General features: G+C 40.1%; 8 protein-coding genes and 1 non-coding gene across 9 annotated transcripts; 5 read left to right on the top strand and 4 right to left on the bottom strand.

Moving 5' to 3' along the window:
* Positions 1-631: 631 nt before the first annotated feature.
* Positions 632-1605, top strand: LOC9320968. The gene has a single exon (XM_021032639.1). It carries the CDS (start codon positions 692-694, stop codon positions 1487-1489), a length of 798 nt encoding a protein of 265 aa, XP_020888298.1. The 5' UTR covers positions 632-691; the 3' UTR covers positions 1490-1605.
* Positions 1606-1839: 234 nt separating this feature from the next.
* On the top strand, positions 1840-3399 carry LOC9318843 (protein ELC). The gene has a single exon (XM_002884855.2). The coding sequence runs from the start codon at positions 1913-1915 to the stop codon at positions 3104-3106; it is 1194 nt and encodes a 397-aa protein (XP_002884901.1). The 5' UTR covers positions 1840-1912; the 3' UTR covers positions 3107-3399.
* A 684-nt stretch (positions 3400-4083) lies between these two features.
* On the bottom strand, positions 4084-5655 carry LOC9320967 (nascent polypeptide-associated complex subunit alpha-like protein 1). Its single transcript, XM_021032653.1, has 4 exons — positions 5507-5655; positions 5141-5225; positions 4709-4839; positions 4084-4610 (listed from the first exon to the last, which is right to left on the bottom strand). The coding sequence occupies exons 1-4, from the start codon at positions 5561-5563 to the stop codon at positions 4272-4274; spliced, it is 612 nt and encodes a 203-aa protein (XP_020888312.1). The 5' UTR covers positions 5564-5655; the 3' UTR covers positions 4084-4271.
* A 156-nt stretch (positions 5656-5811) lies between these two features.
* Positions 5812-5883, bottom strand: TRNAK-UUU. The gene has a single exon. It is a non-coding gene; the product is annotated as a tRNA-Lys (tRNA).
* Positions 5884-5952: 69 nt separating this feature from the next.
* Positions 5953-9744, top strand: LOC9320966 (actin-related protein 5). The gene is made up of 11 exons (XM_002884854.2): positions 5953-6190; positions 6315-6385; positions 6664-6788; positions 7042-7086; positions 7185-7287; positions 7414-7523; positions 7664-7773; positions 7866-7956; positions 8036-8479; positions 8553-8680; positions 8771-9744. Exons 1-11 carry the CDS (start codon positions 6090-6092, stop codon positions 9615-9617), a joined length of 2175 nt encoding a protein of 724 aa, XP_002884900.1. The 5' UTR covers positions 5953-6089; the 3' UTR covers positions 9618-9744.
* Positions 9745-9766: 22 nt separating this feature from the next.
* Positions 9767-10729, top strand: LOC9318842 (50S ribosomal protein L10, chloroplastic). Its single transcript, XM_002884853.2, has one exon. It carries the CDS (start codon positions 9957-9959, stop codon positions 10467-10469), a length of 513 nt encoding a protein of 170 aa, XP_002884899.1. The 5' UTR covers positions 9767-9956; the 3' UTR covers positions 10470-10729.
* Positions 10730-11269: 540 nt separating this feature from the next.
* On the bottom strand, positions 11270-14061 carry LOC110230256 (ankyrin repeat-containing protein ITN1). The gene is made up of 4 exons (XM_021032575.1): positions 13906-14061; positions 12893-13474; positions 12373-12782; positions 11270-12297 (listed from the first exon to the last, which is right to left on the bottom strand). Exons 1-4 carry the CDS (start codon positions 13928-13930, stop codon positions 11467-11469), a joined length of 1848 nt encoding a protein of 615 aa, XP_020888234.1. The 5' UTR covers positions 13931-14061; the 3' UTR covers positions 11270-11466.
* Positions 14062-14831: 770 nt separating this feature from the next.
* On the bottom strand, positions 14832-16627 carry LOC9320965 (F-box protein At3g12350). The gene is made up of 2 exons (XM_002882729.2): positions 15713-16627; positions 14832-15475 (listed from the first exon to the last, which is right to left on the bottom strand). The coding sequence occupies exons 1-2, from the start codon at positions 16541-16543 to the stop codon at positions 15038-15040; spliced, it is 1269 nt and encodes a 422-aa protein (XP_002882775.1). The 5' UTR covers positions 16544-16627; the 3' UTR covers positions 14832-15037.
* A 1219-nt stretch (positions 16628-17846) lies between these two features.
* LOC110230263 lies at positions 17847-18686 on the top strand. The gene has a single exon (XM_021032659.1). The coding sequence runs from the start codon at positions 17964-17966 to the stop codon at positions 18525-18527; it is 564 nt and encodes a 187-aa protein (XP_020888318.1). The 5' UTR covers positions 17847-17963; the 3' UTR covers positions 18528-18686.
* Positions 18687-19371: the final 685 nt, after the last annotated feature.

Raw genomic sequence — 19371 nt, 5'->3', positions numbered from 1 at the left:
AACTTGTCATGAGCGTATGGTCCTTGGAAGGAATCGCCGAGCAAAGGAGAAAGCAAACGGACGGACGAGCTAGCTAGGGTTTTCAAAACAAATCGGCGCACACTGTATCTGTGCGTGAGGGCGCGTCGGTGGTCAGATCGACAAGCCGTTTGCACTGATGGATTCGTCTCGGCGAGGGCTTCGATTTGGTATCTTATTCGTTTTCTGGGTCCTCACGATTTGAGAGAACGACCTCTTTGAAGTTCCGAGGCAGATTTCTTTGCGTTTTAGGGGTTTGATGGAGATAGAGAGATCGTGAGATTAGGGTTTATGTGTCAGATCTTTAGCTAAGGGATTTAGAGGCTATCGTGCTGATAACGTGTTATAGAACTTGTTGTTCTTATTGATTAATGAATGAGGTTTCAATACATATTTATAGATGACAAGGGGAGACAAATCCCCATTGGGCTTTAAACCCTAAAGCCCAAAAGCCCACTAAGTATAATATAGACCGTCATAAGGAGAATCTTCTAGAACATACAATGGGCCTTCTAGAACATGGACATGGGCCTTGTAGAATATGGATTAGGCCCAACGGTTATGGAGTCCATCCGACCATGCGGTCTATAACACTTCTCTGTTTATTCTCCCTCACAGCCTCACTCACTCCTCCAAAACCAGAAAAAAGCAAAGAAGCAAAGAAGAGAGCTTAATGGCTTCTCCGACGATAAGAACCGTCGCAAGTTACAACACTCACCTAGAGTACTCCGTCGATTTCTTTGGAGACGAGCTCATCGTCACCGTAACTCCGGATTCCTCCGTCATCAGCCGATGGATTCGCGACGTCCTCTTTAACAACCGTTTCTCATCTCACCCTCTCGTCGTTGGAGTCGGCGTCCAGTGGACTCCTTTCTCCGTTCCTCCACCGAATAATTACTACATCGATCCTCCGTCGTCGGATGACTACTACTACGCTGATCCTCCGCCGGGTGATTACTACGCCGATCCTCCGCCGGGAGATTATTACGCCGATCCTCTGGAGAATGACTACTACGCCGATGCTCCGGCTGGTAGAAACTACTCAGATAATCCAGCGGATATTCTCCAGTTATGCGTGGGTAATCGGTGTCTCATCATCCAGTTAGGTTACTGTGAGCAAGTCCCTAACAATCTCCGCAGTTTCTTAGGAGATCCAGAAACCACGTTCGTAGGCGTTTGGAATGGTCAAGATGCAGGAAAGCTGGCTCGATGTTGCCACCAGCTGGAGATTGGGGAACTTCTTGACATAAGGCAGTACGTGAATGATTCGTGGGGAAGGAGCATGAGGCGTTGCTCGTTTGCAGAGATTGTTGAGGAATGTATGGGTTATCAAGGAGTCACGCTAGATCCGGAGATAAGCATGAGTGATTGGACCGTTTATGACCTAGACCTTGATCAAATTCTTCAGGCGTCACTAGATGCTTACGTTTGCCACCAGCTTGGTGTTTGGGCTCGTCTTTGGGAAGTTTGAAAACAAGTAGTATCAAAAACAATAAAATGTGCCTTGAATCTCTATTTTTTTTTTTTGTTGACAAGGGACTTGAATGTTCTTTTTGTTATGTTATGAGAAAAATGTGGTTTGAATCTTCTTATTGTTAGGTTATGAGAGAAACACTGTTTTGTTTTCCACTCGTTAACTCTCTCTTTGATCACAAAATTTAAACCTCCCATTATGTTTTTTGGTGTTGAATAGTTTTAGACCATGTCCACCACTCATAACAAAAATTTATGGATTAATCTGATTAACACTATCCAAAACAACATTGAAGGGTAAAAGAGTAAATAGCTTATAAGACGCGTATAAACATTTCTTCTTCTTCTAAAATCGAATCTCCTCCCATTTGTCGTCGTCATCTTCAATTTGGACTTCCACCGCCGACACCGTTTAACTCCGATGGTTCCTTCGCCGTCGAATCCGCAGCAGATTCAGCAGTTCCTCTCTTCCGCGCTCTCCCAGCGCGGTCCATCTTCAGTTCCCTACGAAGAGTCCAACAAGTGGTTGATCCGGCAACATCTACTTAACCTAATCTCTTCTTACCCTTCCTTAGAGCCCAAAACGGCATCGTTTATGCACAACGATGGCCGCTCCGTCAATCTCCTTCAAGCAGATGGTACGATCCCGATGCCTTTCCATGGAGTCACCTATAACATCCCTGTAATCATCTGGCTCCTCGAATCTTATCCTCGCCATCCTCCTTGCGTCTATGTGAATCCTACCGCCGATATGATCATAAAGCGACCTCACGCACATGTTACTCCTTCTGGTCTCGTTTCTCTTCCTTATCTTCAGAATTGGGTTTTCCCTAGCTCAAATCTCGTAGATCTTGTCTCCGATCTCAGCGCTGCTTTTGCTCGTGATCCGCCTCTTTATTCACGACGCCGTCCTCAGCCGCCGCCACCGTCTCCTCCTACTGGATACGATTCGTCTCTGACACGACCTCCTTCTGCTGATCAGTCATTAGCTAGACCGTTCCCGCCATCACCTTACGGTGGAGGAGGTAGGGTGCAAGTGCAGCATGTTCACCACCAGCAGCAATCGGATGATGCTGCGGAGGTTTTCAAGAGAAACGCGATTAATAAGATGGTGGAGATGGTTCACGGCGATTTGGTTTCGATGAGGAGAGCCAGAGAAGCTGAAGCAGAGGAGCTACTGAGTTTGCAAGCTGGGCTGAAGAGAAGAGAGGAAGAGCTTAATAGAGGTTTGAGAGAGATGGTTGAGGAGAAAGAAACACTTGAACAACAATTACAGGTTATCTCCATGAACACTGATATTCTAGACTCTTGGGTTAGAGAGAACCAAGGCAAAACCAAGAATTTAGTTGATTTGGATGTGGATAATGCTTTTGAATGTGGTGACACACTCTCTAAGCAGATGTTAGAGTGTACTGCTTTGGATTTAGCCATTGAAGATGCTATTTATTCCTTGGATAAATCGTTTCAAGATGGGGTTGTTCCCTTTGATCAGTACTTGAGGAATGTAAGGTTGTTGTCGAGGGAACAGTTCTTCCACCGTGCCACGGGTTCTAAAGTCAGGGCGGCACAGATGGAGGTTCAGGTTGCAGCGATCGCAGGTAGGTTGCATTCATGAATGAAATTCAGTGTTTCTATTTGCGGGATGCTGTGTCACAATGCTGGTTTATATAGTCTGAGATTAGCATCTTTGAGGAGAATTTCTGTGGCTATACGTGTGATGATGGTTCCTCTTTAAGATTGAATTAAATGTCTATAGACTATATACACACCTACACTGCTGTGCACATACATATTTGAATGGATCAGGCCTGAGAATCATCTCCTTTTGTGATCTATGACTACCTTTTTTTTGGGGATCTTTGTGATGAAACATTATTATCTAATGAATCATTTGGTTTGAGAATGTTAGTATCTTGTTTTGGATATTGGAACAGTTATGATGACTCTTCTTTCTTCTCCATTAGAAATTGTTGCTTTAGTTTATCATCATGTAGAAGGAAACTAAAACGTTGTTGAATTGAACCCATTAGCTCCTCCATTAATGGTTAAATCTTGTCAAGTCTTCTTATCAGCAACTGCAACTGCAATATCCTTAGACCTTGTTTTGCTTCATCACTTTGGGTACAAGATAAGAGACTGTCTTTAATGTGTGTGTCTTAGAATCTTTCGTTGTCTTGGATAAAACAAGCGAGTTCCTTGCAACCCCTAGCCTCTTTCCTTGAGGACTTAGGTAAAAAAAAATCGACTTAGGGAGTCTATGAACCTCCACTTGTAGCACTTTGTTCATTGTGCAGCATGTATCAATTAACCTCAAGTGTTTTTCTTTAAACTCATTAAATCATCTAGAATAAGAAAAGAATGTTCTAACTAAAAATGTGAAGTCTCCCTTTTCTATTTTTAGAGATGAAGAGTTATTCTTTGGTGTTGGTTCATTAAACAGACTTACCTAGTAGAGAAGATTTGATAGAGCATGTTAGGAATAAAAGCATCAGCTTCCCTTAACACTTTCTCCAAGAACAACCAACCCTCAAATTGCGAAAATAAAGAGAAATTTTAACTTTCCCTCGGAAGGATATGTCAGATACTCATAACTATAACGGCAAACACTTGATATTCGATATAAATCAAACTGAAAATCAATAACTTATGAGGTTTATACTGATACAACATTCAAAATCACTTCAAAAAAAAACATTGAAACCAAAAATTTCCGATTTCTTTGGCAATCTCTGGCAAATAACTCAGGTTAAACCACATCTAAAAGTTGAAAAGATTTTGGTTTAGGTGGTAAGCTCCATGATGGCAGAGACAATATCTCCATCTGTAGCCTTGAGAGCCTTCACTGCCCTAGGCCTAGACACTCCTGCTTGAGTCATCACCAATTCAATGTCCTTTGGCTCAACACCTTCCTCGTCAACCTCCTCATCATCCTGAACCACTGTAGCGCTCGACGACTCACCCTTTGAGATCACATTGCTGAGATCTGGAGCCTTGAATTGCTCTGCTGCCTGCGACTGGATCTGAGAGCTCAAGTCCTCGATCTTCGCCTCTCCAAAGATCACATATGTGTCTGATGCTGGGCTCTTGAACACATCAGGTTTTGATATGACAAACAAGATCTGTGTTCCAAAGCAATGTCAACATAACAGATCAACACATTTGACTGTGTGAATAAGTGGAATTAAGATTGATAGAATGCCCAAGAGAAAACACAAACATTCTTGCTCTTTTTGACAGTGACTCGGCTAACACCAGTGATGGGTTTCATCCCGAGCTTAAGCATGGCTTTGCGACTCTTCTTCTCACTTCTGCTTTGTTTTGACTTACCTCCTGCCTCTCCATCTAGTCCTGTTTTCCAATCACCAATCAATAATGAACCAACAAGAATAAAAAAGATCATAATATTTAGTTGCACAAACATGACTATCCACACAAGTCAATGCAAAGATTCTCTTGAAACAAAGAAGATGGATTCATTTTAACAAAACTTTCAAGCTATGGCCCAATAATTATCATTGCTACATAATTAACACTAACTTGTGAGTGTCACCAAATAAAAATACTAGGATCAATACCGATATTCCAGTAATTTGATCAATGAAAAATGTAGAAAGCTTAAGTGAAGAGAACCAAAAGCAAGGCGACTTACCCTCAGCGTCGTCATCATCCTTATCATCGTCATCGGAGTCATCGTCTTCGTTATCATCATCATCCTCAACTTCGGGCTTATCGAGCTACAACAAATCAGACATAAAGCTAATATGTCAAATCAATAATTGAAGTAATGAGGAAAACTGAGAATTCACAGTGATTTAAAAAAAAATATAAATTGAGATCTAAAGTCTTATAAGCTCCTCCAATTGTAGCATATACAAAACAAAACAATAACCAAGATCTGGGCAGGAACAGAACAAAAATCTGAATACACAGTCTAATGATTTCCAGACTTAAGACTTAGCAGCTATAAATAATCCGGGAATGATAGATATGTAAGAGTAGAAGAATTATCAATTACATCGATCTTTCGTTCTTCCAATTTGGCGGCGAGGATCTCTTTCTCTTCGGTAGTCATGATGAGAGTGTCTATTGAAAGTGTCAAGTGATAGAGAGAGGGAGATTCGTGATCCGTGCGGAAACTCTAAAACCCTAGAATAATTGTTAGGTTGGAGAAGACCGAGTGTTAATTATTGCAAGGAAAGTCAAAAAGGCCCAAAACTTTATTACACATTGTCCGTTGGGCTTTATCAGCTGGAAAAAATTGGTCGGATTATTCAGTTAAAAAAAAAGAGCAAAAAGACAACGCATGACGGAACACAAAATCGCCGTCTGTGGGGATCGAACCCACGGCCACGTGGTTAAAAGCCACGCGCTCTACCACTGAGCTAAGACGGCTTACGTTTAAAACGTCTTTGTTAAACTATTTATAGAATTGGAATTTGAAGTCGCAGCCTTTTGGGCCTAATTGAATAATTTCCACGTCACGAAGCTCCATTCGTGTTCTTTCACCGGAGCACTAGGTGCCCGAATTACACATCACAAAATCAGTCGATGACTGACGACGGCGGCGACTAAATCAACACAGTAAGGAAGAGAAAGCCATGGCGTTCGTTTCGAGGATACGTAGGCAGACTGATTACAATACCTATCCATCTTCGATTCCCATTGTTATCGATAATGGCGCTTCCTACTTCCGTATCGGGTACTTTTTTCCATAAACCCTAAATTCCTTTCTTATCGCTAACTTGAGGTTTTTGGTATGTAGTATTCCTCTTCCCCAATTCGTAAAAATCGTTTTAGTTATGAAATTCTCTTGAGTTTTTTAGGTGGGCAGGAGAAACTGAGCCTCGTGTTGTTTTCCGCAATATCGTGCAAAGACCACGCCACAAAGCTACAGGTCTTGGTTTTTGTCAACTTTCCCACATTATTAGTGTTTAGTGTTTGTATGCCTCTTAATTCCTTGTTTTGCTGCTAGAGTAACACTTGAGCCAATGATATGTTTCAAAGTACTAGAGCTGAGCTGCTTGATGTTTTGGCTGCGATTTAGTGATATGTATATATGACTATGCTTTATCTTATTTTGCTTATAAGTTGCTCTGCTTCTAAATTCTTTTCTCTTTGTTTGTTTGTATCCATGTGTAATGTTGTATTGATTTGGTCTTCTCTCTAGTACAGGTGAAACAGTTACTATTGTTGGCGACCAGGATCCTGCCATGATGAAGTACTTTGATTGCACTCGCTCTGGACCACGTTCCCCTTTTGACAGCAATGTGGTTTATCAGTTTGAGATCATGGAATATGTAAGTATTCTATACCCTTTTTTTCAATTACCGTATTGTATTGTATGTATGATTTGTAAGGTCTTCTATTCCATGACTTTCTTGCTCCCATCATGTCTTGTTGTGTGCTTCTGCTCTTTTTCATTTTTATATGTGGGTTGGCTTGTTTAACTGTTATCTCGTATTCCAAGTTCTTTGATGTTTATGCTCATTAAAATAATGCAATTATTGAAGAACCCGTGCAACTTTTCTAATTGATTCTTCTGATTTTTAGATTCTTGACTTCGCCTTTGATCGTTTGGGTGCTAACGGATCAGGGGTATGTTCTAGATCTTTTTTTTCATCTTGATTTTCAGTTTCATCTTACTCTCTGTCAGAATTTGTCTCTTGCTTTAACGTCATTTGATGGCAGTACAGATTGATCATCCAATCCTAATCACTGAATGTGCATGCAATCCAGTTCAATCTCGAAGCAAAATGGCAGAACTGCTATTTGAGACTTATGGAGTGCCTGCAGTTGGTATGAATCTTAGTTATTTCTTTGGTTTCTGATTTTGATTGTCTTCTTGAATGAAATGTTTGATAGTAATTATGGAACCTTTTGTGTATTGCTTTCATTAATTCATTAACTCTCATGTCGTCACAGTATTTGGAGTCGATGCTGCTTTCAGCTACAAGTACAATCAACTACATGGAATTTGTAAAAAAGATGGAATTGTCCTCTGTCCTGGATTCACTACAACACACGCCATTCCGGTATGTATCTATGACTATTGTGATTTCAAGCTGGTGTCAACCCTATTTATATTCTGTCTCAAACAATTCCTTTCCTGATACACTTAGTCATTAGTCTGATAATGCTTATTCATCTGGTACATGGTTTCATTGGTTATCAGTTTGTCGACGGAGAACCTATTTATAAAGGATCCTGCCGAACTAACATTGGTGGATATCATGTCACTGATTATTTAAAGCAGCTTCTGTCACTTAAGTACCCTTTTCATTCGTGAGTGCTTCCACTGGATCTATCTTCTCAATGTGATTACTCACATTTCAAGATTTGATATGTTTTCCTCGCCATGTTCAATTTCACAAAAGGTCTAGGTTTACATGGGAGAAGGCCGAAGATTTGAAATTGGAACACTGTTATATCGCACCTGACTATGCTTCTGAAATTCGGTTATTCCAGGTCAGTTGATTTACTCATTTCCTTTTTTAGGCAGTTTGTGACGCTAGTAAACTGAATTTATGTGATCGTTATTGACCAGGAAGGAACAAAAGAAGCTGAAGAGAAAACAAGGTATTGGCAGCTTCCATGGATACCTCCTCCCACCGAAGTTCCTCCATCAGAAGAAGAGATTGCAAGGAAGGCAGCTATAAGAGAAAAACAAGGTCAAAGGCTGCGAGAAATGGCTGAAGCAAAGAGATTGTCCAAGATAAATGAAATGGATAATCAATTGACTAGCTTGCATTTCCTTTTGAAGCAAGTTGACCAGGTTGAAGAGGATGATATTCCAACATTTTTGTCAGACACCGGTTACGCGTCCAGGCAAGAGCTAGAATCTACTATTACGAAAGTGACACAATCGCTTAGAAAAGCAAGGGGCGAGCCGAAGAATGAACCAGCTGAGAGTGAAGAGAACACTGATTCTCTTAATAATGAAAAATATCCTCTTATGAATGTCCCCGATGATATACTTACTCCTGAGCAGGTTTGTTTCCAGAATTGTGAGAAATCCTTTACTCATGTGAGAGTCTGGTTTAATTTTCATTTGCTGCTTGCAGCTTAAGGACAAGAGGAGGCAAATGTTTCTTAAAACAACAGCAGAGGGTCGGCTACGAGCTAGACAAAAGCGTAATGAGGAGGAACTCGAAAAAGAAAAAAGAAATGAATTAGAGGAGGAAAGACGTCGGTATGTATACCAATTTTATTAGTCAATGGTAGAAAGGTAAAAAAGGGAGCAAATAATAATCCTTTGTTTTTGTCTGTCTTCTGGTTGTAGTGAGAACCCAGAGTCTTACTTAGTGGAGATGCAAGCTCAGTACAAGGAAGTGTTGGAGAGAGTTGAGCAGAAGAAACGTCTGAAAACAAACGGGTCCAGTAATGGGAATAACAAGTCTGGAGGTGTTGGGCGAGGCGAGCGACTAAGTGCTGCACAGAGGGAGAGAATGCGTCTGCTGACTACAGCAGCGTTTGATAGAGGGAAAGGCGAGGATACGTTTGGTACTAGAGATGAAGATTGGCAGCTCTACAAACTTATGAGCAAGGATAATGACGACGATGACGAACAACCTGATTCAGACGAGGCTGAGTTGGCTCGTTTATCATCTAGACTTCAGGAAATAGACCCAAAATTTGTGCAGAAAGTAGAAGGAGAATCGAGTCAGACATCAGGGGAGATGCCTCGTGTTCGTCCATTAACAGAGGAAGACTACAAGATAGTGATTGGTATCGAAAGATTCCGTTGCCCTGAGATCCTGTTCCATCCAAACCTGATTGGGATTGACCAAGTAGGCTTAGACGAGATGGCCGGTACATCAATAAGAAGGCTACCGCACGATGAGAAAGAGTTAGAGGAGAGGCTAACGAGCTCGATACTGATGACGGGCGGGTGTAGCCTTCTTCCAGGGATGAAAGAGCGGTTGGAATGTGGGATTAGGATGATAAGACCGTGCGGATCACCCATAGACGTGGTTCGAGCTATGGATCCAGTGCTGGATGCATGGCGTGGAGCATCTGCGTTTGCTGCTAATTTGAACTTCTTGGGGAACGCCTTTACTAAGACGGATTACTACGAGAAAGGTGAAGATTGGCTTAGAAAATATCAAATTCGATACAATTATTTGTGAATCCTATTGCTATTAATTGTGGATTTTCTTATTTGATTAGCTCTAGTTGTTATTTGCTTAGTTCAATGAACGATGCTTCAGATTATTTGGACAAATATAAAAATCTATAAATCATAAAAATTTGGAATTTGTAAAAATAATACTATAATTTTGTCATATCAAATAAGCCCAACTCAAATAAGCCCAATTTGACCACTGTGTAAGTAAAGTAAACCTCTCCGTTTCTCTGGAGTCTGAAGTAAGAACCCTAGCTTTCTCATTTCGAATCTGGAGCTCACGGTTTCTTCTTCGGGATCGGAATCGGAATCGTGCCATTTGAATTAGCCTCTGTATAGATCGATGTCTAGCCTCAGAAGAGCTCTGCTCGTTGCAGGGAAGACGAAGATCAACCTAGAGAACTGCCATTTCATTACCGGAATCAACTACAACGGTCTCAGCGTGAAGCAATTACAAGAGCTCCGTGGAATCCTCCGTGAGAACACAAACACGAAGCTCCTCGTCGCCAAGAACACTCTGGTGTTCAAAGCCTTAGAAGGAACCAAATGGGAATCTCTGAAGCCATGTATGAAGGGTATGAACGCTTGGCTCTTCGTTCAATCTGAAGATATACCTGCTGCTTTGAAGACTTTCATCAATTTCCAGAAAGAGAAGAAGCTCTACGACAATAACTTAGGCGGTGCTGTCTTTGAGGAGAAATTGTACGCTCCTCAAGATTACAAGGTCATTGAGACGATGCCTTCTCGTTCCGATGTTTATGGTATGATGCTTGGTTCTTTGCATTGGCCGGCGTTAGATCTCGTCAATACGTTGCAGGCACCAACGGCGACGGAAAATGAGACTGTTGTTGCATAGAGGGAATGGATTTTCCAGTTTCTTGATCTCAAATGCTTCAATTATCAGTCTCCTTTCGTGTTTGTGCTTCCGGAGTAAAAATAGTATTCTATCAAATGGATTTCTCTTAGAAATTGCTATTGTGGATTTACTCCTTTGAGCTCCGATTTCAGAATCAGTGTTATCTGGTTTATGTTGTAGCGGATTGAGCTTGGCTTATCTTATTCTGTTGTTTGCTAGAAGAGAATTGGTGAATTAATAACACTTGTTTTGGCCTTGAATCCTCTTTTGCAGCCGCCTTTATAATTATAACTGTTATTGCATAATCCAACAAGTTTCAGGTAAGAGATTTTAAATCCAAATGTGCTGTTCTATGATGTGTTTGGACTACCAATTTGGTTTCTTAATAGTCAACTCTGAATTGTTGGCTACCAATTTTGGTTTTGTGCATCTACAGTTGCTGGTGTAATGAGTTAACTTCCATGGCTTATACTTAGCCTAGATATCGCTTTTGAACCCAAAAATAGCAAGCCTCGCATCATTCTGTGTTGTTTTGGATCATGTGGGACAAATAGAATGCTATTCACCTCTCTCAATCTAAGTTAAATACTATCGTGGTTGTGTGTGGTGTTTCCTTAGATTTCAACAACTTTTCTTTACTCTCCAAGCAAGCTTGAGATCTTAAGTAACTACAGAAAGTCAGCAGCTCAGAAACGGTATCCAGTCCGTGAGATGATTTATGCTTCGAAGAACCTCAGAGCTGTGCAGCTGAAGTGATCAAACATGAATACAAATGATTTCCCAACAAAAGCACAGACCTCTCTTACAATGCTTTGTTCCAATATTCTTTGCTTTCCGAAGATAATGGTTAACTGTTTTACAAAATGAGTTGAGCAGTGTAAACCTTTAATTGTTGACAATAGTGTTGGCTTTTTGATGGTCAGGGGGCTTTTTCACTAAATCGTTTAGCTCTCTTCACCAAATACAACAATATATTTACATGATTTTTTTACGCATCTTAGATTGCGAAAATGGGATCGACTTCTGAGTTAGAGAAATCTGAATGATGCCACGAGTTGGAACCACTCCTTCGAGCACTCTTCACCTTTTTCCTCATCGACCTCGTCCTCTTCGACTTCACCACGTAGTAAGTCATGGTTCCAAGAACGCCAGCCATTATCACACCCCCAACCACCGTCACCAGCTCAGCCGCCCACTCGTTCTTACGCCCAACCACTATGTATGAAGATGCCAAAAATGCCACAGATGTACACATCGATGCCAACCACATGAGTTTGTTGATCACTTCCACTACCCTCTTCTCAGCTTTGGTCTCTCCTCTCACTAATGTGATCTGGACAACCACAACCGCCAGAGAAGTAAACAATGCAAGTGCGTTGAAGATGAAGAAGATCTTGAATGATGCTCGGCCCACCACCACTGCTGATCCGTCATTGTTGTCTCCTCCCGGCACTGTGAATATAGCAGCAAAAGCTACAGTTGCAAACAATACAGCAACAACAGTTACAGAATTGGTTGCATTGTTGATCCCTTCTCTGTGGAGTTTCCTGAGTTCTTTGGAAATGTTGTGCACATTTTTGTTCGTCCTTTTCGTCTGTTCCAGCTGGATGTGTACATCGTTCTTGATTTGGGTGACAGTGCTTCTCAGCTCGTCCCTTGGCTGGTTCAGCTCATTCGCCCTAAGAGCCCCGCTACGAGCAAGACACTCTTTTATGTATGAAGATTCTTCTGAGAGGGGAAGCCCCTCTGCTATGTCAAGCGCTGTCTTGTGTTCCCGGGTTAAAGCATTGGCGTTGGTATCAGGCAGTGACAACAAAAGTTCTACAATCTGCAAGAATATTCCAAAATGTGAAGACCCAATCAAAAATCTGAAAATGAATCAAACTCTCGGAGTGATGCATACCTCTGCTCGTTTCTTCCTGGTCGCAACATGCAACGCTGTGTTACAAGACTTGTCTGGTTGCATAACAATAGCAGGATCTGCATCAAGCAGTAGTTTCACTACTTCAGAACTCTGCCCTTTAACAGCCATGTGAAGTGCAGTTTGTCCTTTCTTGTCAACCCGTCTTGCTAGCTGAGGATCCTGGGAGAGAAGAGCTTTTATGACCTCAACATGTCCTTGCCTTGCAGCTAGATGCAAGGCATTTTTATGGTTAGACCGAGAAATTTCTAGCAAATTCCCTGCTTTGGATAAGAGCTGGTTCACAACTTCTGTATGGCCTCTCATAGCTGCAGACACAAGTGGAGTAGCGTTCGATGGGCCAAATGTCTGGCTAAGCGTTGAATCATGATCTAGCAAGACCTCAACAATAGCTGCAAGAAACAACCATTCTTATTCACATACTATAGTTTACATAAAGAAGAAAATTTTTTCTGGAACTTCATTTTGATCAAAAGCCAATCCAAGAGTTGGCGAACATTACCATGATGACCCTGTATGGCAGCAATATGAAGTGGATCATATCCAGAACGGTTCTTCTTAGCAATACTCTCTCTACTCGAATACTTCAAGAGCTCTTTGACAACATCAAGATGTCCTTTATCGGCAGCAGTGAAGAGCGCCGTCTCACCCAACTCATTCACCTCATTCACGATGGATGCTCGTATCTCCGCAACTTCAGCATCAAACTCTTCCCCACTCAGAATCCCTTCCATCTGAGAGTTAATATCCTTGAGAATCTGCTGTACAGCGTCCAAATCACCGCGTTGAGCCGCTAAATGCAGCTCAGTGTCGTTGTGCCGACCCGTAACTTGCTTAACATACTTTTTCTTGCCAGCTTGATCCATTCTCTTGCCTGAATTAGACAAAACCAAAGCTGGTGCAGTAGCAGTTGCAGAAGGTGAAGGTGTTGGTGAAGGATCCATTCTCTTGCCTGAGTTAGACAAAACCAAAGCTGGAGCAGTAGCAGTTGCAGAAGGTGAAGGTGTTGGTGAAAGATCTATCAAAGGATTTTGATTCTCACTCGACTGTAAAATCATTCCTCCTTTCTCCATATCTCTTTCTCCTGAAAATTTCGACAGACCAAAACAAAAACCTCAAAATTCAACTACCCAGATCTGGAATATATACAACAAAGACACATCTCTATCTGAACTTTGGGAGACTCCAAACAGAAAATTCAATTATTCCATCAATCAAGTTTATATCATTTTGGATATAATAATAATACAAAATTCATTTGAAACATATGGGTGGTTTGGTATTTCACAGACAAAATTCACGAGGGACCATGAAGATCACATGTCTGAAGATTCTCCCCGACAGTTATGCATAACAATTAATCAAAGCTAAGGGAATATATACATATATTTTTCTGCCTAACGAAAACCAAATAAGAAACCAAAATCGGATCATAAAATTCTAGATCGTATGGAAAAGACTGAAAAAGTTGAGAGATGTGTGTACAAGTAGAGAAAATTTAGAATGATTGGTTACCGTCTACAAAGGATGAAGCAGCCATGAGTGAAGCTCGAAGCTGTTAGAGAGAGAAAGGTGTTTGCTGGATTGTGTAATTTGAGATGTAATTTGGGAAAGAGAGAGAAGCGAAATGGGAAAGTGAGAAGAAGTTTAGTAGATATAGAAAAAGGAGACTCATCTCTTCGTATGGTCAATGGCATGACTAAAATACTTGTACTCCTTACAACTACTTTTTGTTTTCTTCATTTACAAAACCAATCTCCAACTTTCTCTATATTACTAAATCGACTCTCTACCCCCAATTTTTTTTTTATCATGTCATTGTCTGAAGAAGAAAGTTCTTGTACAGGTTTGATTTGGAGACAAAAATTGGCCCTTTGCTTGGTAGAGACTCTAAACCATAGCTTTTGTTTACTTGTGTCTTCGACAACAAAAGATATGTGAACGGTTCAGTAGGTCCTTAGCATTCAGTGATGATGCTTACCAGGTCTACCTCTGGGATCTGAGAACAATGAAATGGTTATACAAAGGTGTCGATGAATGCAGCACGTGTGGCACTCTCGTTGCAGTTTGCAAAGGGACAGAGGGATCGTAAAACCTACAAGAAATTTGAGTTTGTGGGAAGGCAAGAGAAAGCTGTTAAAAAGAGTGGACAATCTCACTCCCAAAATAGATTTTTCATCAAGTTCTTCAACCATGATGCTCATATTCTAGCTAGTTTATACGATGAACAAAAACACCAGAAAGCTTGTCCATATACTTACTGTCTTCTCAAAATGGCAGCCACCAAACAACGATGCATTACCCTTGCAGATTGGACTTCATCCCCGCAAGTGGTTACATGGCTATGGGAAACGCAGCTGGAAAAGTTTTGCTGTAGAAACCGCATCATTAACAGTATATTGACCAGTGCTGCAAATTTATTATCCTTTTTGAACAATTGATACATGAACCTCTACAAGTAAATCCACAAATTCTCTTATTTTTGAAACAAATCTCTTATTTGTTACAGAATCTATACAAAACAAAGAAATACAAGGCGATATTCCATAATCCTAGTTTAGGATGACTAAACTTAAAAGTTCAAAAGTCACCAAACTCTTTTATGTACAGAAAACGGTGATAATCCATCACCATCAGAATTTAGAAATCACATAGAAGCTTCTATCTCGTCAGCTAGACAACCATCTTCCAGGGCAACACGTTTCATATCGATAACAAATTGATCTCGAAGAAACCCGAAACCAAAAGTGCCATTTTCATACAACCAGACCCGCCCTTCACCTCTAAGAAAACCAAGGCCATTGGCCGCTTCTCCTGGCAACACCAGATCGTAACTAGACTTTATGTACAAAATTCCAGATACAACATTTTCATGAACTTCGGCGAGATGGCTAATATGGATTCGACTATTCAGTAGCAGCTCTTCTTCGGCTGAAAAGGGAGATCTGATAAACGCATGTTTGGGTGTCCAGAACACAGGAGGAGTGTACCGTGAGAGAGACAAGTCCTCTACTTTCCTGCATATAATGCCTCCAACTTCATCGTATTTGACCAGATATAACTCCATGCTCCCCTCACAGAAACCCTGCCGAGTTCAACAATCATTTACAATTAGCTGATGAATTGTGGTTCCAACGGAGATAAACTACTTAACAACACAGCCATCATCACCACAAGGAAGAGTTAACCAATGAGAGAATGTTCTTTTCAATCAACTAAATTTTGCCCCTTTACCTTAAAGACAAGGCTTTTATCAATCTCGAACATTATCAATGATAATATGATAAAGCTGAAATCAACTATAAGGAGTTATAATTGAGACCTTCCATAAGCCTTGTAATGGTTTAGTAGGCGTGGGGGAGCAATCAGCAACTTTGAGAAAGTGTTCTGGTTCCCACTTAGTCCTCGACGCTTGCCTCTCCTTCTCCTTCCTCTTCTGTCTCCTTCTATCACCGCCTGGACTCGTCTTATTCGCCAATTGAGTGTACATTTCCGAAAAATCGGGCGATGAGATCAAATCATCACTCTCGTCTCCTGAGCTCTTCTGCTCTTCTCTAAGATTGTTGTTGATAAAACATCGATTCTCCTCCACCATGATATGACCATTCCCCATGAAATTCACATCCACCGAGACGAGATTGTCAGAAGCTTCTAATTCTTTCAGATCATCATCCACAGATCTGAGATTACCACCGACGAGATCCAAGAAATTCTCAGTTCGTCCCTCCGACGAAATCCCCAATAAGAGGAAAGGTGTCTTCTTTACCTGATAAGTATCATCTCCGGTAGATAAAACTCTAGATCCCAATACAAAAGAAGGACCCCAATCGAAGAAAACAAGCGGTGGCGATGAAGCTGCGGGATTTGCTCTGCCGCAGAGACGCCAGAATCCAATTAGATTCTCCAATCCCTTTAGAGTCTTGTAAAGGAGTCTATAAGGGATTTGACCGTTTCCCCATTTCTGGATCTTCGTTTTCTTGCCCCATCGCTGATCGCACATAACGTGCCAGATTTTGCCGTCTTCTTGACATAGCGAGGCGAAGCGTTTAGATGTGCAGGCGAAGCAGGAGATCTCTGCTGGGGAGAGGAAGGACAAGATGCGGAGCTGGAGATCTTCGGGAATTTCGCAGAAGGGAAGTGCAAATGTAGCCATTTTTCCCAGACGAAATTTCTGTCGGGAAAATTATCAGACTTCGGTTTGGTAAGATAACAAGGGAAGAGGGAGTGAAGACACATCTTCGTGTCAATCAATCGCATATTCGCATCTGTTCCATTTCTTACATTTCCTATTATTTACAAAAACATCCTCCTAACTTTATATATTTACGAAATTGTCCTTTATCGGATTATGGGCTCACAAAATTCTGATTTCTCGTTGGCCTATATTATCGGGATATGATATCATTGCGAATTGATTTCATTCATGAGAAAAATGAATATAATCGAATTTTTATATATTCCCATAGCAAATTTATGGTTACTGTATAGAAATTACACAGTTTGTTATGACAAACAAAAGAAAGAAAGAAAGAAAGAATTACAAGTTTGGTTAGGAATCTGTAAATCTTGTGGTGTTGCTTTTTTGGCTCGAGTAAATTAAGTGGAAAGTTCACTGGTAAGTAACCTATAATATTCAGAAAAAAATCAAAAAATGAACACCACAAAAAATTCTACGCTATATAGGTTGTGAATGGAGACACAAAAAAAGCGGTTTTTTATTTTTTTTGGTAAAACCATACCACTTTCACCAATCATAAATTTTTAACAAATTTGCGTTTTTCTAAAAAAAAAAAAAACCAAATTGCGGAATTGTCCAGCTGATATTACCTTGGACTGCTTTCCGAAATATCAAAAAGATTTTACCCTGCGGTACATTCAAAAACGCAGTAGATAGTATTATTTTTTGTTTTTTTTTGATATTTTAATATTAAAAATATTATATGTATATTTGTTACACAACCTTATGTGTAAACACGAAAGGAAAAAAGACATTCTTCCACTATCTTTTCTCTTGGCTTCTTACGTCTCAGACTCTCATGTAACAATATTTTTTGTTTTCAACTTTTTTTTGGTTAAACACTTTCTGTAACAATTAACTGTTAAAAAATTATATTTATATTTTGATCAATTTGTATATTAACTGTTTATAAATATATGTTATTATTTCTTCGTTAACAAAAAAAAATTAATTATTTACAAATAGATATATATAATCTATAATCTGGACCGCTTATTGATTTGTTACCATTCAAACATTTTATTATGTACCGCAATTAGTTTTTTCACCAATCAAACATTATTCTGTACCGCTTATTTTGTATAAACCGCACTTGTCCCGCAAATACTTTTCTCCTGTACGTACCGCAGTTGAACCGTACCGTACTATAATATCGCTTTTCCCACACAGCAAAAAACGGCGTTACCTTTCAAACCCATAAAATTATAATAAACAAAATGTCAAAGTTAATAAAGAAAAAAAAAAGAAACCGGAAAAACTCAAAAAAATATTTTCTTATCCAAACAGGTCACAGGAAGAGAGTGATAGAGAGAGAGACGCGAAGCTCTTAAAAAAAATGGCGATAACACCTCTACGAATCACCAACCCATTCCCATCTCTGCGTTTTATTCCCGCCGGGAAATCCAATGCTCCGAGACTCCTTACCTTCCGCGCCACCGACGTTGAGTCCACGGAGGAGACTCAACCCGACCCGGAAACAACAACCCAGTCAGAATCCGGCACTGATCCGGACCAATTCGAGTCTCGTCTCTCAAACATCAGACTCAGATACCGAAGCGGGACGGGTAAGAAAGCAGAAGTGAGAAAATCGAAGAAAGGGTCAAGTGGGTCTCCGTCAAAAGGCTCGGGAATGTATTTGCCGCCGGTAAGCTTGAAAGAGGCGGTTTCAGGTGGTTTGAAAGTGGAATTAGGGTTTAGCTCGTACAGTGAAAGGATCAACGGGAGGATTGCGGGATTAGGGCTCATGGCTTTGCTTCTTGTTGAGCTTGCGACGGGTAAGAGTGTGTTGAATTACCACACGCCTTCTGTGGTGTTTCTTCAGATCTATTTTGTTGCGGCTGTTTCTGCTATGTTTGTCAAGATTGAGAAGGAAAAGGTTAGTGTTTGGCCTAAGGATTAAGAAAGACTTGAGAGATTGTGAAATGTTGTTGCTTTTGTGTTTGAAATGTGTAATGCTTTTGTTTATGTATGTATGTATTTGTATACTCACAGAGTTCAAGATTATGGATATAAGATTTTACCAATAAAGAATCTCACTTTGGAGGAGTTTGTTGTTGTTGATTCTGGATGTTTATGGTATTGGTAGCTAAAGACAATGAGTGTGCAAGAAATTTTTTAACACAAAGTGATGTTTGTTCTGTTTTCTTCATACTCGGTTGAAGATGAGATAAGATTAGTGCATCCTCTTAAGACTAAATAATAATGTAGCTAGTGGCCTAGATATATTAACACTGAAAGAAGTGCCATTTCAATTGCAAAAAGTGCTGGTCAAATGATCCTTTTGTTTGGTTAATCATTAAGCGCTGTTTACAAGATCATCTTGGTACATAAATAGTGATTGTAATTGGAAGTGTTATGGTCATTTGCTAGTTGCTCCGCAATTCGTTTGTATGCAATCGCTAGAAATTTAGAGAAAAATGTGCCAGAATTGGATCCGACATTTATAGAGGTTTTTCTAATCTTCACTAATTTTTATAAGTTTCCTAAACAATCTATATATTTGTCCATCAAAAGTATCATAAATTCATTATTCAAATTTCAAAAGACATTTTACATCAACAAAGAAACTTGAAAAAAGCTCCGAAAAGTTTAGGAACATTTATCGAGTTTTTTTTTTTTTTTTTTTGAGATTTTTAAAAACTTTTTGAAGTTTAAAATATATTAGAAAACAAAATTACTTTTTTCTTTTTGAAAACATTTCTTAATATTTCCTAAAGTGTAACTTAAAATTTTATTTTTCACTT

The sequence above is a fragment of the Arabidopsis lyrata genome (genome assembly GCF_000004255.2).
Source record: "Arabidopsis lyrata subsp. lyrata unplaced genomic scaffold ARALYscaffold_3, whole genome shotgun sequence".
NCBI classification, from domain to species: domain Eukaryota; kingdom Viridiplantae; phylum Streptophyta; class Magnoliopsida; order Brassicales; family Brassicaceae; genus Arabidopsis; species Arabidopsis lyrata.
This window is presented reverse-complemented; position numbering and strand designations above follow the sequence as displayed.

Excerpts from the sequence above, each read along its gene's own strand:
- LOC9320966 (XM_002884854.2), top strand. The coding sequence starts at position 6,090 with ATGGCGTTCGTTTCGAGGATACGTAGGCAGACTGATTACAATACCTAT. Across the intron at positions 7,957-8,035 it reads CTGAAATTCGGTTATTCCAG|GAAGGAACAAAAGAAGCTGA; the intron begins GTCAGTTGATTT and ends GTTATTGACCAG. Across the intron at positions 8,480-8,552 it reads ATATACTTACTCCTGAGCAG|CTTAAGGACAAGAGGAGGCA; the intron begins GTTTGTTTCCAG and ends TGCTGCTTGCAG.
- LOC9320968 (XM_021032639.1), top strand. The coding sequence starts at position 692 with ATGGCTTCTCCGACGATAAGAACCGTCGCAAGTTACAACACTCACCTA.
- LOC9318842 (XM_002884853.2), top strand. The coding sequence starts at position 9,957 with ATGTCTAGCCTCAGAAGAGCTCTGCTCGTTGCAGGGAAGACGAAGATC.
- LOC110230263 (XM_021032659.1), top strand. The coding sequence starts at position 17,964 with ATGGCGATAACACCTCTACGAATCACCAACCCATTCCCATCTCTGCGT.
- LOC110230256 (XM_021032575.1), bottom strand. The coding sequence starts at position 13,930 with ATGGCTGCTTCATCCTTTGTAGACG. Across the intron at positions 12,783-12,892 it reads TGCCATACAGGGTCATCATG|CTATTGTTGAGGTCTTGCTA; the intron begins GTAATGTTCGCC and ends TGTTTCTTGCAG. Across the intron at positions 12,298-12,372 it reads CCAGGAAGAAACGAGCAGAG|ATTGTAGAACTTTTGTTGTC; the intron begins GTATGCATCACT and ends ATATTCTTGCAG.
- LOC9320967 (XM_021032653.1), bottom strand. The coding sequence starts at position 5,563 with ATGACTACCGAAGAGAAAGAGATCCTCGCCGCCAAATTGGAAGAACGA. Across the intron at positions 5,226-5,506 it reads TGGAAGAACGAAAGATCGAT|CTCGATAAGCCCGAAGTTGA; the intron begins GTAATTGATAAT and ends GATTTGTTGTAG. Across the intron at positions 4,611-4,708 it reads CTGTCAAAAAGAGCAAGAAT|ATCTTGTTTGTCATATCAAA; the intron begins GTTTGTGTTTTC and ends TTTGGAACACAG.
- LOC9320965 (XM_002882729.2), bottom strand. The coding sequence starts at position 16,543 with ATGGCTACATTTGCACTTCCCTTCTGCGAAATTCCCGAAGATCTCCAG. Across the intron at positions 15,476-15,712 it reads CATTACAAGGCTTATGGAAG|GGTTTCTGTGAGGGGAGCAT; the intron begins GTCTCAATTATA and ends TGAACTCGGCAG.
- LOC9318843 (XM_002884855.2), top strand. The coding sequence starts at position 1,913 with ATGGTTCCTTCGCCGTCGAATCCGCAGCAGATTCAGCAGTTCCTCTCT.